The sequence below is a fragment of the Colletes gigas genome, unplaced genomic scaffold (assembly GCF_013123115.1).
Source record: "Colletes gigas isolate AHSC1104 unplaced genomic scaffold, ASM1312311v1 Colletes_gigas_Sc00002, whole genome shotgun sequence".
Lineage (NCBI taxonomy): Eukaryota > Metazoa > Arthropoda > Insecta > Hymenoptera > Colletidae > Colletes > Colletes gigas.
The window spans coordinates 9383421-9398857 of record NW_025106631.1 but is presented as its reverse complement, the minus strand read 5'-3'; the positions used below and the strand labels follow the sequence as shown (position 1 = coordinate 9398857).

At 34.7% G+C, this 15437-nt stretch overlaps 1 protein-coding gene across 3 annotated transcripts in view; it reads left to right on the top strand.

Annotated features, from left to right (window-relative positions):
- LOC122402125 (sodium channel protein 60E-like) overlaps positions 1–13245 on the top strand; it is a 34607-nt gene extending 21362 nt beyond the window's left edge. For all 3 annotated transcript variants that reach the window (XM_043404695.1, XM_043404686.1, XM_043404703.1), the window contains 9 exons: positions 1477–1593; positions 1682–1840; positions 1960–2256; positions 5998–6152; positions 6328–6814; positions 6952–7271; positions 7748–8107; positions 8181–8561; positions 9048–13245. In XM_043404695.1, the coding sequence (XP_043260630.1) occupies positions 1477–1593; positions 1682–1840; positions 1960–2256; positions 5998–6152; positions 6328–6814; positions 6952–7271; positions 7748–8107; positions 8181–8561; positions 9048–9435 (2664 nt within the window). In that variant the 3' untranslated portion in view covers positions 9436–13245. The remainder of the gene's footprint in view (positions 1–1476; positions 1594–1681; positions 1841–1959; positions 2257–5997; positions 6153–6327; positions 6815–6951; positions 7272–7747; positions 8108–8180; positions 8562–9047) is intronic.
- The last annotated feature ends 2192 nt before the right edge of the window (positions 13246–15437 follow it).

Sequence of the window (15437 nt, the reverse complement as noted above, 5' to 3'; positions counted from 1 at the left end):
GCATGATTGTTTTCGAATTTTTAATAGAAAAATGTAGAGTTTTATCAAGAGAATCAATATACATTAAGACGTACAAAAATACTAATTACTAGTATTATAATTTTTTTACTTTTTTGTAATAATTTAATACACTGTCCTTATGCAAACCATTGCTTAATTATATTATAAAAATAATTGACTTTCTTTATTCAAAACAATAGTGTTCTTATAGAAATTTCGTCCACTATACCGCATAAATTTGCAATGTCGATTTTCTGGAGGGCAAGACATCAAACGAAAAAATGTTACTTTTTTCTTTTTACTTATTTTAGAATTACCCTCTGTCTGGTTGTAACATCCCAACAGAACTTAATGGATGGTCTGATATAAATTAAAATTTTTGCGGTGTTGGAATTTATTGTCTATTCAACTTACGATACAATTCAAGTGCTTTGCAATATGCAGGATTGTTTTTCTTCTTTTTTCAATCTATAATGTTTCTATTAGGTTGGTGCATATGAAATGTTGTTTTTACAAATGAAACAGTTTTGTCCAACGATTAATCAATTTGAATATTCCAGATTCAGCAAGATTGGTTTCCATTTGTTTACCAATGCAGGTTGTTTTTCCATTAATTTTGAATGCATTTCTTCCGTTCCTTTACAGTAAGAGTCTGCCCAGTAATTACAGACCCAGATGGTAGAAAATGATGATGAACAAGACCCTTGAATGCCCACCAAACAGTTAGCATTATCTTCTTTAGACGAAGCATGTGCTTTGACTTTTCACATTCATCGAGCCATTGTCCCGATCGTTTCCAATTATCGTGTAAAATTCATTCTTCGTCACAAGTAACGACACGTTTTAAAAATGGATCTTGCTTGTTTCATTTGAGTAACATGCTGGTTATCTTCGTTCATCTAAGCTTTCATTTGTTTTTCCAACTCGAGCCAAACGAAAAACAATGCATGAATGGCTTACTTTCAATCGAGACGCTATTTATCTTGTTTATAGTGAATTCTCTTCAATAATACCCCTTAAAATTGTTAAGACACTTTCTGGCCTTCCTCTTGATCAATTTTCAAGCGAAGAATCACATTGAATTTTACAAACCAACCGTTCTAACATTCGCATAACTTTCTTCAAACACTAGTATTCATGACTATCGATAATACGATTTTAATGTTTTAATTTTAAACATTTTTAGCGCTCAATGTACATGTCTTACAATATACTTACACCTCTTTTCTATGGTTGAAAACAATCGATGATGGAGTAGATCAAAATAGATGTTACAGGGTCGGTTAATAAAAAGATCGGGGAAAACAATGTTTCGTATGCATCAACATAATAATATAATTTTTACTCGTAGATAAACAGTTCGAAAACGCATTTGCGCTGATGTACTTGTAATATTTCAGCAGCATATAAACATTTCGTACGAGAAAATGGTGTATGGACTCGTTTAGTAATTGCAATGCTCATTTTCTTAAACAGGTATCAACATTTAGCCTATTGATAGAAGAGAACGAGAACTTAAAAGTGTTAAGGTCGCTAAGAACTTTGCGGGCACTGAGACCATTAAGAGCAATATCGAGATGGCAAGGCATGAGGGTGAGTCCGAGCTGATTGTAGAATGTACGCTGCAAGTAGATTGGTTGGAAGTTTGAAAGCTAGAAAGTATCGCTTTTGTTTCTATTAGATCGTAGTGAACGCGTTGATGTATGCAATACCCAGTATATTCAACGTGCTCCTCGTCTGTCTCGTGTTCTGGCTGATATTTTCTATTATGGGCGTACAATTTTTCGGCGGCAAGTTTTTCAAATGCATTGACGAAAACGGTGAATTATTAGATATATCGGTAAGATGAAATTTGTCCTTTTTTTCTATGTTGTGCTAAAAGAAAAGACGCGGTGGAGTCTTGTGAATAACGTAGCGACGAAACCGAAAGATTTATTCGCATTAACATTAACTTCTTAGGTGATAAACACGAAGGACGATTGCTTGAAGACGAATTACTCGTGGGAGAATAGTAAGATCACGTTTGATCACGTGGGAATAGCTTATCTGGCTCTGTTTCAAGTAGCCACCTTCGAAGGCTGGATGGAGGTGATGCAGGACGCAGTAGATGCAAGAGGTGTTGACCTTCAACCTCAGAGAGAAGCAAACATTTGTGCATATTTCTACTTTGTGATATTCATTGTTTGCGGCTCGTTTTTTACACTGAATCTCTTTATCGGAGTAATTATAGACAACTTTAACATGCTGAAGAAAAAGGTAAGCGTTGAATGAATAACCGTCTGAGAAACTATACTCGGCTAAATTGTTCTTAACACGTTCTGTGCCATGACAATTTCAATGTGACTTTACGATTCACGTTGGGTGGAACACCGATTAGCCGCGCTTCCAAATTAGCTCTTAAGGGTATATAATCACAGCAAATACACTCGATTTACACTATCGCCTATCCGGCTATCGTAGGTTTCGAACCAGAATTGTGCTAATTCGATTATATTGTATTTCGATTACGCGGCTTAATTACAATGTATTTCAATTACGCCGTAATTGCACCCTAATTGGATGGCATAGTTCAAACTTTTCAGTTAATTCAATTACTGATTATTTTAATGATCAGTGTAATTAAAATGCAGAGTAATTAAAATATAATGTAATTGAATTACACTCGTCTGAATTGGATTCCATGAAAGCGTATATGTGTTTCAGATTTAATGACCAGAATTGAAGTATGCATGTAGGACCATATAACAAATGAATTTTTCCTTTGGAAGTATGTACTTAGAATTTATTGTCGTTTTAAAGTTACAAGACTTAAGAACAAATAACGTCGGAATATGTATCTGTTTAACTTATATTCAACTTAGTGGTATAAAAGAATGCCTCCAACCAAGAGGCAAGCATTATATCTATTGATAACAGAATTAATAAACAAATTTACTAGAAATTTACTAGTAATTTTCGATCATGAAAACAGATATTTCAATGTTATTTGTTCCAAAATCTTGTAACTTTAAGGGACAGTATATTCTAAATAAACTTTATGGTCCTACTTTCAGCCCTCAAGTCTGACCATTTAAATCCAAACACTCTGATATAATGAGAAAGTAGTATTTAAACGCATTCAGAATTTTGTCAAAGCCTGTCTAACTTTTACTATTCAGTTTTATAAATTTTCTAAGTTTAGCATAACAAATGGAGTAGTTTGGTGGAATGACGTATGCCATAGTTATTATGTGTTGGTATATGTTAGTGTATATGATGTTCCATTGTAATTTCCACACTGTATTTTTTATCCAAGTGTGTTTGTATGTTATTTTAGTATGTTGGATAGTTATTTTTTATCCATTTGTTTACTTTCAATATGAACTGTTTCACAATATGTACCTATTAGAACTTTATAACTCTGAAGTTTCAAAATAGAGTTTAAGTTGAAGCATGAATTTCTTTTTGCTACTGTTAGTTGCATATGTTGACATTATAATACCCAATTGTAGGGGTCCCAAAGCATGTATCATTTTAGATACAGTATGATTAATTGACTCAATATACGATAAGTTTTCCTATGTGATATGTTCGGTGTGTGTTGTAAAGTGCAATAAAAGTGGGCAGAATGTTGCAGGAATGTATTGTGCGAAATATCCTGATCGATCGTATCTTGTAATCGTTAGAAACATATTTCTAAATCTAACCCAGTCAATTCTTTCTTTTAGGGTTTTCTTAGAAGCAAAGCATATTTGCAGTATTTTTTTCCAATCAAGGACAAGAATGTTAATATTAAAGTTAATTGTGTGATTGTAACTACTACACAATTTAAGAATGTAACGAGAAATATAAAGCATATAATCAAATGTTTAAATGTTCATGGTGGAACGTTTGAATACTTACTACAAAAAAGTAATATTTTTTATACAAAATACGGAATTATCTTGTAATGCTAATAATAATAAAATACATAAAAAATGGATACAAGAACTGGAGGGATAAAAGTAACTCAAAATAATGTATTTTAACAGTAGAAGGACCTCCTAGGCATTTTGACCTGGACGTATGTTTCTGTTCCTTATTACTCTTTAAACATTTTTAATGTCTCTACTTATGATATTTTTTTCTACGTACATTCTGAACATTTTAGAACTCGAAAATGAGAATATTAATTAGTGTGTGATGGACAAACATAAGATTCTTACCAAAATAAATGGAGACATACAGGAAGGTGGAAAATTAGATTCGAATTACATATTTTCTTGTAAACCGTAATAGAAAGGCTGGGAACACTTACCACGTACTGTTTTCTTACACTTTTTAGAAGATTTGTTGTCACGTTTGTCGTTGACCTTGCACCGGTTCCGCCATAAAATGATTTGGTCCATCTAGGGGCATAAATCGTAAAACATAATTAAATCGATAATTAATCGATACGTCTACAAGTAAACATACGAAGAAACAAAATCAGAAAGTACAAGACTATAATATTCGTTTATATAGAAAATATAGGTATGCAAGTAAGTATCTTTGCAAAGTTACCAATGGGTCGTGTTGGTCCGCCTGGCCTTCTAGTGTCGATATTTGAACGAAATTCACAGAAATTACTCACTTAATATACAAAACAAAGAAACGTTACTTAAACAATCAGTTATGTTAATGATATAGGGGAAAGAACACACTAATTTCTCACATAACGAACTTCCTCGACCGACACAGCGTAACGACGCCACTGCGCCGAGGGTATATTCAAGATGGTGACGCGCAGGCGCAAGCGATGGCGCGAATACCGACCAGGGGCCCTAAGAGGGCCAAACGTAAATATGTATTACCACGCAACTGAAAAAAGTTATATCTTCAAAACGATTTGAAATACAAAAAAATGTCATGGGGCAAAATTAAACGGCATCGAATGATGCACAAACTGAGCCTAATTTTATTAACTTCTATGCATCGATGCATCTGAAAAATGCAATTGCATCCTCTTTTAAAGGGAGAATAATTATTCTTAATCGCTATATTAGTAAATTTTAAAATAGTGTAATGGTTTAACTATTAGGTTTGAGGCATAAGTACCTTATAAGTACCAAAATTCAAAATTATAAAATTCCATTTAATGAAAGGACGCAGTTGCATTTTTTAAATACATCGATAAAATAAAAATAAGAATAAAAATGAATAAAATCATTCGATGTCGTTTAATTTTGCTTTATGCCATTTTGTTGAATCTCTAGTTGTTTTAGAGATACAGCTTTTTCCAGTTGCATGGGCTTTCCTGGATACCTTGGGACCTTTTCTGTTCAGTTCGTAGGAATGTTGAGTAAAAAGCTTCATAGGCTTTAAAATTCCTATTATAAATACATTTCAACGTGAAGGCAGAAAGCTACTAGGGACGAAAATGAATTTAGGATTCTAAATGCTTTCGGAATAGAGTATAAGATAATAGAATATTGCAACGCAGGCAGACTCCATCGTTAGGTTAAACATTGTTCTTTTATATGGCAATCATAAGATAGTTGTTAACGTCCTAAATCAGGGCTGCTGAGTATTACCACCTAATTACTCCTACTACATCCACTTGACTTTCGCTTGTGTCTATGTAATAACGTGACACCTGTATCTATAGATATACATATACAAGATCTCAGTGTAGTCACTTAGGGAAATTGTTAGATAAATGGTAAATGAGAACCAGAGTTGGACATATTTTATTCTTGAATAACGAATAAAAATGTTTAATACACTCGTAAACTAACTTTTGCCCACGGCTTTGCTGATCTGAATATTGGGTTAAAAAACTCGTCGATAGATTCGAATTTATAAATGAATTTATGAATAAAACGTACGTAGAAGTTAGTTTACGAAACGATCTAAAGTTTGTATTTGTTATTCGCGAATAAAATTTGCCTAACTTTGAATAAAAGCTGTCGGTGATCCACGTGGCATGGAACGTGTTAATGTAGCGTCTAACACGTAACAAAATATTTAGTCCTTTTCCCGTATTTATCCTTATTTCAGTACGAAGGTGGAGTGTTAGAAATGTTTTTGACCGAAAGTCAAAAGCACTACTACACTGCCATGAAAAAGCTTGGCCGTAAAAAGCCACAAAAGGTGATAAAGCGTCCAATGAACCAAATCCTTGCAATGTTTTACGACCTATCGAATTCGCGCAGGTAAATTTTTTCAAATAATCTATCTTTACAAAAAAAATGTAAATTCTGTCTACTTAAGTAAATATTATTTAATGATTATATAATTAAACAAAAAAAAAAAATATTATTTAAATGTACCTACACTCCATACGATTTTGATCGCGACCTAATCCATCAACGACTGCAATATTTCCAGATTCGAAATAGCAATTTTCATTTTGATATTTCTCAACATGCTGACAATGGGAATCGAGCATTACGATCAACCTCATCCAATTTTCTTCGTCCTTGAAGTGTCCAATGCATTTTTCACGACTGTTTTTGGCTTAGAAGCGATCGTCAAGATAATAGGACTCCGTTATCATTATTTCACGGTGCCCTGGAATTTGTTCGACTTCCTCCTAGTGCTGGCTTCAATTCTAGGAATATTAATGGAGGATATTATGGTAGACTTCCCAGTGTCCCCGACGCTCCTGCGAGTGGTGAGAGTGTTCAGAATCGGTAGAATCTTAAGGCTCATAAAAGCTGCAAAAGGTATTCGCAAACTGCTCTTCGCTCTGGTCGTCAGTCTCCCAGCGCTGTTCAACATCGGTGCCCTTTTAGCCCTGATTACTTTTATTTATGCCATCATCGGCATGTCGGTCTTTGGCCACGTTAAAAAACAAGGTGCACTCGATGACATGGTGAGCGCTAAGAATTACTTGAACGTTTAATGCTTCTGTCGTTAAAGTTCTATTTTTTTTTATCTGCCAACTATCCGAAACATAATATACTGATCGCAACTTTTTCGCACTTTCCGTCCTATTTTCTTTATCTTTAGGTAAATTTTGAGACTTTTGGTAGAAGCATGCAATTACTGTTTCGATTAATGACATCAGCTGGTTGGAACGATGTATTGGAATCGCTCATGGTGCAACCACCCGATTGCGACCCAACTCCTACTAGTCGGCAGCTGAACGGAAATTGCGGATACCCGCTCTTGGCAATAACTTACTTTACTTCCTTCATCATAATCAGTTACATGATCGTTATCAACATGTATATCGCCATTATTCTTGAGAACTTTAATCAGGCCCATCAGGAGGAAGAAATTGGCATCGTAGAAGACGATTTAGAAATGTTCTACATCCGATGGTCCAAGTGAGAATTATATTCATCTTGTTTATAACGGGTTTTCCAATAACAGTGACAGAAACTTGAATTCAAATAAAATGCAAACTACAAAAGATAATATGGTGCTCTTTGCTTTATCTTTGCATCGTCTTAGTGAGACGATGAAAGAAAAGATAAAATTATTGAATGGGTACGCTCACCAGTGACTGTCACAGTCACGCCTTCATTTTAAACAAAACAAGAGGTAACTTTTTTGGGTACAAAGGTTGCTCGATTATTGACTGAGAATTAAATTCGATCATTTTTTTTTATTGATCAGGATTAGAAGGCTTCGATCCTTGAATTTAATGTTACGTGACTCGAACAAGCGAATAACGAACATGATGGCTATAACGATTGAAAGTTCTGTCGCTCTTACTGAAAAGTCCTATAATATCATTCCATTTTTCTCTGCGTATTAATTAGAATGTTTCTCTAACGAGTAAAATTATGATGGTTCTTAGGTACGATCCGCACGCAACGCAATTTATAAACTTTTCGCAGTTGAGCGATTTCATAGCGAGCCTAGACCCACCATTAGGAATATCGAAGCCCAACATGGTGGCGTTGGTTAGCTTCAATCTTCCTATTGCAAAGGGTAATAAGATTCATTGTCTGGACATTCTCCACTCACTTGTCAAGCACGTTCTCGGGCATGTCGAGGAGTCCGAGGATTTCCGAAAGTTACAGGAACAAATGGACATAAAATTCAAGAAACAATTTCCAACTCGCAAAGAACTCGAGATTGTTTCTTCGACAAGAATGTGGAAGCGTCAGGACAAAGCAGCCAGATTGATACAAAGCACTATTAGAGAATACATAGCGTGAGTGAACGTGTTTACTTTTTAGCGCGTCTAACACTATCAAGGATCGTCTAACGAGGACCGTTACTTTCAGAGCGAAGAAGGAACGCGAAAGAATGGCTCAGGAAGTAGATTCGCAGACGCAAACATCGAGTCCTGGCGTTGGGAATGAGGGTAGGGGCGGGGGTGGATGGAGTGGCAAAGTATCGGCTTTTCTACACGTGCATAGAGGTAGTCGAGCCAGTAGCCGCAAGTCCTCGAGGACCAGCGACGCCAGCGATTTCAGCGAGCTAGGTGCCGCCTCGGCATGGCTTTTTCCAAATTTGCCTTTGCTGTTGCTCTCCGGCGCCACCGGTACTCATGAGGACCTGCTTCCTCCCGCTCTAACCGTATCCCGTCCCTCACCGACTACGGAACAACAAGCGTTTGCCGGTTCCTCCGTTGCTAGCCCCACTTCCTCCGATCTACACACCAGGTTTGCATTCTTTCTTATGCTCAATTTTAACGAGAAACGTTCGCGATACGTTCAATGCTAATCCAAAAGATTCTAATTCAATCATCAAATGACCAGTCTTTCTTTTTCTCTTTTATTGGACAACGTACTTCTAGCTTTTGCATTATATGCCTAGAAAGTTGTGTTTTGAAGTTTATTCGTAAGATACCTTTCTCTTTTATGTCGCATATATTGTCTCAAAGCAAAATTATTCAACAATTTTAGTTTAAATGTGCATACCTAGTACATCAACTTCATACAGAAAATTTACAAATTATGTCAAAATTTTTTAATTTTCATCTGATAATTAGTTCCAGAGAAAACTATTATTAACGAGAAAATGCTAGCGAATACGCGAACATCCTGTATACAAATTCAATTTCAATTAAATGAACAATTTACAATCCAGCTTTATTGCGCACCGACATGTTTACGGAACGTTTGTATTTGTATAATTGTGATTCGTAGATCGATCGCAGGACCGACCCTCGGCAGACAAGATGCCGTTGAAAGTTATCCTGACGAAGAAGTTCTCAGTCTTCCTACCAAGCGCAGATCTCTCCCACCGAGCGCTACCACACTCTCCCTCAACACCTTACATCGTGACATCAAAGAAGTGTTTAGCAGACGTTGCGGTAGCCTTCGAAAGAAACATCAACCAACTCCCGAACCAGCTCCGCTGCCAATCGAATCTACTGATGTAAGCATACTCGTCACAGAACCTAGTCCAGAGAATACTGCGCCACCCTCGAGGCCGGCGCTCCTTAGACGACAATCTGCCGCCACAGTCGTTCATGTCCTTGTGCACCGAGAGAGCGAAGAATATCAAGAGATGCAACCAGACGATACCAGTTGATCTTAGGTCGTTGTGCTCGACATCCTTCCGAAGTAATTTTAATGAGAGGCTGACCTCAGAGCCACTAGTTTTGTTATCGCATTACGGGAACCTCGAGTCTTTTCCGGTTCTTTCTCCTCTCTCCCTTTCTTTGACGATACTACCTTATTATCATCTAAATGCTCTTACTACTTCATTACGATACTTGACAAACTATGACCAAATGATACGGTAGAATCTTAAATTGTAACCTTATAAAATCATTTATTCCTATATTTACATTTCGATCCGAATAATGTGCTACTTTCTTTCTAGAAAATACTGTTCTTACAGCCCATTTGAATTCTAGCAAATAAGGGTATCCTGTTGTTATCTTTAGTAGTCGATTGTTCTTAATCAGCTTTAATCATTTTAATCACGCGGCAAAAGGTATCGAGATTAAACGCGGCGAGTAATTTTATAATTCGAACACTTCGCATTTATCGCTTTGTCTCTTTGTAATTTTGTTTATAATAAAGAGTATATTGCGTTAAAGCATCGAGTCTGATTAATAAAATTATAAACGTTATTTATCGAATTTATATTTAGTACATGAAACTTCGTGGGGTTTGTGATATCAATTAACTATGTTTCAATATGAAACAGTAACACTTTACAAATTGTAAAGATAGGACGTAAACTCAAAAATATTTCACAAATATTTTCCAAAGAAACAAGGGCAAAATTGAGAAACGATTATTTTACTTTCAATAAGGAAGAACACTGAAGCAGACATTATTTTATGCTACAAACGTGAAAGTTGGATAAAAAGAGATGCTTTAATTGTAGACAAGATTATTAAGCGAAAATGAGAATAGCGATCTGTTCGAATATTAAAGTTACTGACTGTGCATGGTACAAGCGCGTAAACGATTGCTATTTGGTCGGACATTACTTGAAACTCGCATCCTTGTATCGCGATTTAGGATAATTGGGCTAGTTTAACAAGGTACAGGTAAACTCCGATTCCTTTTTTCAGACTAAATGATTGGTACGAGCTCCCATGATATTTGCTTTGCAAACTGTCCGGTTTGCTGTAAAAAGAAACGAGTAATAATAATGTAAAAGAAAGAATAATACTGCCACGAGTCGTAACATAGCGTATATATATTTAATTTATAATTGTTTCGAGAGGAAAGGTGAAAAAGGACATGAAAAGAGAAGAGAGGAAAGATGAGGCAAGAAATATAGGAGGAAAGAGAAGATAAGAATGAGAAAAAGCTGTGTGCTTTAAAATAGGCAATATTGTAGAGAAATTGTCATTTTTTCACATTTTTGAGAAATACAGGTAGCTAGCAGCTGATTTCATGTAATTCGAGTTTACGATATACGTAGAACGCAAACGTACCAACGATTACGAAAGCGATCTGTGTAAAAAAAAAGAAAATCAGAAAAAAAATAATTGAATTTGTCGCTTAATCCGCGTTACGTTGATCTACATCATATAAATACGGAATAAAACTTAGGCCACTTCCATAATCATTGGTACAAATGTATACGAAGTTTCACTTATTGAAATTATTTTAAAAAAATACGATATTTATAATGTATAATACAATTACACAGTTTGTGAAACTGATTGTTCTATACTAATTCAAATGCATGAGGAACATTACGGAAGAGGGCTTTCCTTTTAGAGCACGTTATCATTCAAATATAGTTTCCGTCATATTTTTTCTTCCTTCTTAAAAAAGATAATTACACGTAGCTTTAATATTAACGCAAAGTACGTATGAATACTTTGGATTATAATATAATCGAGTTCGATACTTCCACGTAATTGAAATTTAACACATTTTCTTAAATACCATTAAGGGAACGCGGTGGAACTGTTTAAGCTTCTTTATAACGCCGAACGAGAAGTTTAGAACCGGTTGATAAAACGTTGATATATTTATCATTTTTCATACAATTACTTTAGTATGGAACGAATCAATGTCACACAGTGCACCGGAAAATGAACGATTGTTATGGCTGAAAAAAAAAGAGTACGTAAAAAATTCGTAGATTACATAAACAATGAAGAATAATTTGATACTGGTTTGCACGCGTATGTGCATGCATGTATCAAAGTTGGACGAAATTTATTCGGGAATAATAATTAAAAACATTACATTTATTCGTAAACTAACTTTTGCCCGCGGATCGCCAGAATGCGATAAATGCTTAAAAAGTAAATGAAAGTTCGTTTACAAAGAAATCTAACATTTTTCTTAGTTTGCGAATAAAATTTGTCCAACTCTGGTATATACGAATGTGCACTAGATGACAACGATTCAAGCAGCCTTTAATTTCTATTTGCCGCTATAAGGAAGGAAAAGGAAATTTGTGTTTCGATCAGGTTTACCGGTGAATTCATTCTTAAGACATTTGTAGCAGACATTGTTGAACACCATATTATTTAAATTTCAAACGAAGGATCACATTACAGGAGTGGGGCAAAATGTAGATTGATTATATTCGTCACGATAGCGTGACACGTAATTACACCGTAATCACGCCTTGATCACGCGGTAATTACACGTTAATTAGACAGTTGTCACACGCTTTAAAGATTTACAATTATGATTACACCGCAAATATACGGTAATTACCGCGTGATTGCAGCGTGATTAAACGTAATCGTGTTACATTTTACCCGACTCTGCCATTTTGTTATTTTGGGCCGAGGCTGAAGCTCGAAACGCCTAGAATTATGGCTATCGATAAAGATATCGATAAGGTGAATTCAAGCGAATGAGGTAGGTTGCAACGTAATAATTGTAATACAATTATTTAAAATATATTAATTTCTTTCTGAACTTATTGGGCAACCTATTAGTGTACATATTTCAACTTTAATTTCGTTCTATTTGCAAACATTTCTGAATATATGTTGCAGATCATATATCAGAAATACAACACGCGTGTGTATTTTTTTTTTTTAATTACATCTTCAACGAGACATGAGCTTTTTGTTTGTATTTTATTACATAGAAAATTATAATCCGTATTCGATGTTACGTTTTGTATTTTTTAATGATTATCCGTCCAAATACGTGCTTATTTGTAATCTGTATCTAGATAAATTGTCAAAATATTATTACTGGTGATTAGCAGTATGAAACTTTTTTTAGTTAATATTCCATTTGTGTGTTAAATTTCTTTTCGTCATTTTAATATATTCCTTCGAATCGAAGGTAGGATCAAGTTGAATCTCGAACCTCGAACCTCTAGTCGAGATTGTCGAGGGTGTTTGAAACGGTTTGGGTTCCGGGTATCGGTTTCATCTGAACACCATAGGTGGAATTACACAGGGTGCCATAAGTTTTCGAAAATTATATAATTATAGCAAGAGAGTATTTATCCAAGGATTGATCACAGCCAAAATATGCAAATATGTTATCCGTGATAAGTTGTAACAAAAAGAAATAAATTTTATATAATTTTCCTATAATTAATGCGTTGCATTCTTCTCGGTTACTTTTATTCGGCTCAACGATATCTTGACGATATTACCGACATTTCGTCGTAGAAAAAGCTCGATTTTGGGGCATCCGAATAGCGCTTAAATGTAACGTCGGCGTCAAAATAACAGCAATTATTCTTCCATAGTATTTACAAAACTAAATTTGAAAAGCCAATTGACTTGACACCGACGTTATCCACGGTGCAAACTGATCTTTAAGGGGGGCTTCTCGTGTAACAAGTTGAAAAATATCGATCGTTCGTTATTCTTGTAAATCGAAAGTAAATTTCAAAAATAAAATCTTTACATTTGCAAAGTCTAATTCGCAAAAATAACGGAGTTATAACTAGTCAATTTTAGCACAGTTCGTTTTCTTCTTTATGCATATATATTTCTCCAGGTACTGAACCTAAAATTCTAATTTTTATTTTTATTTATAGTAACTTTTTAAAGGTAATTTTTTTTCAAACCCTGTGGACTTTTCAATTTTCTATTCTTTTTCTTTAAAAACAAGCTCAATACTAGCATCAATTATCTAACTTTAAGAAAATTAAGTACTATAAGTTTCACCGTCGAAAAGGTTAATAATATTCTATATTAATGAATAAATAATAAAAAGGAACGAAATTAAAAAATTGTTACCTGTAATTTAAAAATATGTTATGTTTTCAAAAAAGTTCCATTCAAATTGAAAGTAGTTTATTTTTAAAAAATTCATAAATATTAATTACTTTTAGAGCTGTTACATGAGAATCTCCCCTTAATAAAATCAGTATGTCTCGGTCGTTATTTGTATTATCGAATCTGTTTGATACTACTGGTTTCTTGCTAGCTATATTCTCTATCTTGAAATCATTTAAATTATAGTATCGTTTTCAACGTAAGAATGATCAAAACATTTCTGTAACGATAAAATAAAAAATATATAAGTTTTATTTTTCTTATTTCGATGATTTATTTGTAGCTGAATCATTGTCACATGCAAATCATAAATAACGTCGAGGCTCGTTCAGTTCGAATAGCCCTCAGAAAACAGTGGGAATAATTTTACGATAGAAGAAGAAAATAGTAATGATCTAACACATAGTATTGTGTTACTCTATTCTATTCGTAAAAGGTATTAAATAGATGAAAATACAGAAATAAATAGGTGCATTTGTACGGGAGACCAGAACTACAAAATGAACATACGACACGAATATACTATGATCTATAACAATGGTTCTTAACCTTTTTCTTCTACGCATCTCTTGACTTGATGAAATTCGTGGCACCTTTTCTCACAATGATGCTTTAATAAAAGTTTCTATTAAACAGAAAAGAATTCAGATGCTCGCAAATTTCGTTTTCTAAAGAAAATAGACAGTTTTGAATTTCAGCTACATCTTGATAGCGTTTCCGGTAGTAATTCCTCCGTACAAGACTATTAACAAATTTATTACAGTAAATAGCTAATAGCTATCGTATTTTATTTACGTATTTTAATATTTCAAACGTAATGTATTTACAAAACTAAACATTTAATAATTCCCTATACAAAATCGCGGGCCCCTTGCAAACCTATATGTATATGGCCCCCACTGGGGTTCGTGGAGCACAGGTTAAGAACCACTGATCTATAACATAGAATTAAATACTAGGAGCTGTAAGAAAGAAAAAAAAAGGGAGAGAGGAAGGGAACAGGAAGAGAGAGAAAAAGAGTTACATAGGAAAGAAACAACGAATTTTGTAGTAATTAATTACATTTTTACGGTAACCTTATTGGTCCGTCTTCGTTCACGGCAGTACTATCCGCGGGTGAAAGCCTTTATTCGGCTTACAAGTAGTTGACACTCTGCGTGCTGTATCGTGGCGCAATACACCATTAACAACTTTCGCATATATTCAGTGCTGTCCACGGAAGGAGCCCCTTAGTTTGGCCCCCTCTACGTACCCCTATTACATTTGTAGCGGCACCTTCGTAATGCGACTTCAACTAGCGTTTTTGGTACGGCGGCAGACTCAAAGTAGGGGGAGCTCCCTAAGCGCCTACGCTTATGTTGGATAGCACTGATTTATGATATTTAAATCCCTGAAATAAGAACACAAAACTTATTGATTTAGACAACAATAGATTTTCACCTTACCTCTCTTTAATTTTCCTTTACACAAATTACATGTTGCCATTGACACGCCATGACCTCTCGTCGACCTATAGTGCCTATTATTAGAAAACGATTGCGAATTAATATACGTATATAGAAAATACAGACATGTATACTAGATTTTCATATTACAAATATTCGTACGCGGGCAATGGTGCGAGTTAAATTTACATCTCTTGTTAGAACGTACAACATACGTTACTTTTAGAGTTTAGCATTAAATGCTTAAATGTTTGGTGAACCTGTTTTCCACGCGTTAACTTCAATGACAACATCGAGGAACACGGGGGAGAAGAAGCTGACGAATAACTGAATCGAAAAACAAAAAAAAAAAAAAAAAAGAAACTAAACAAGAATAAAATTGAATATTTTAAAATGATCAAATTCTGAAA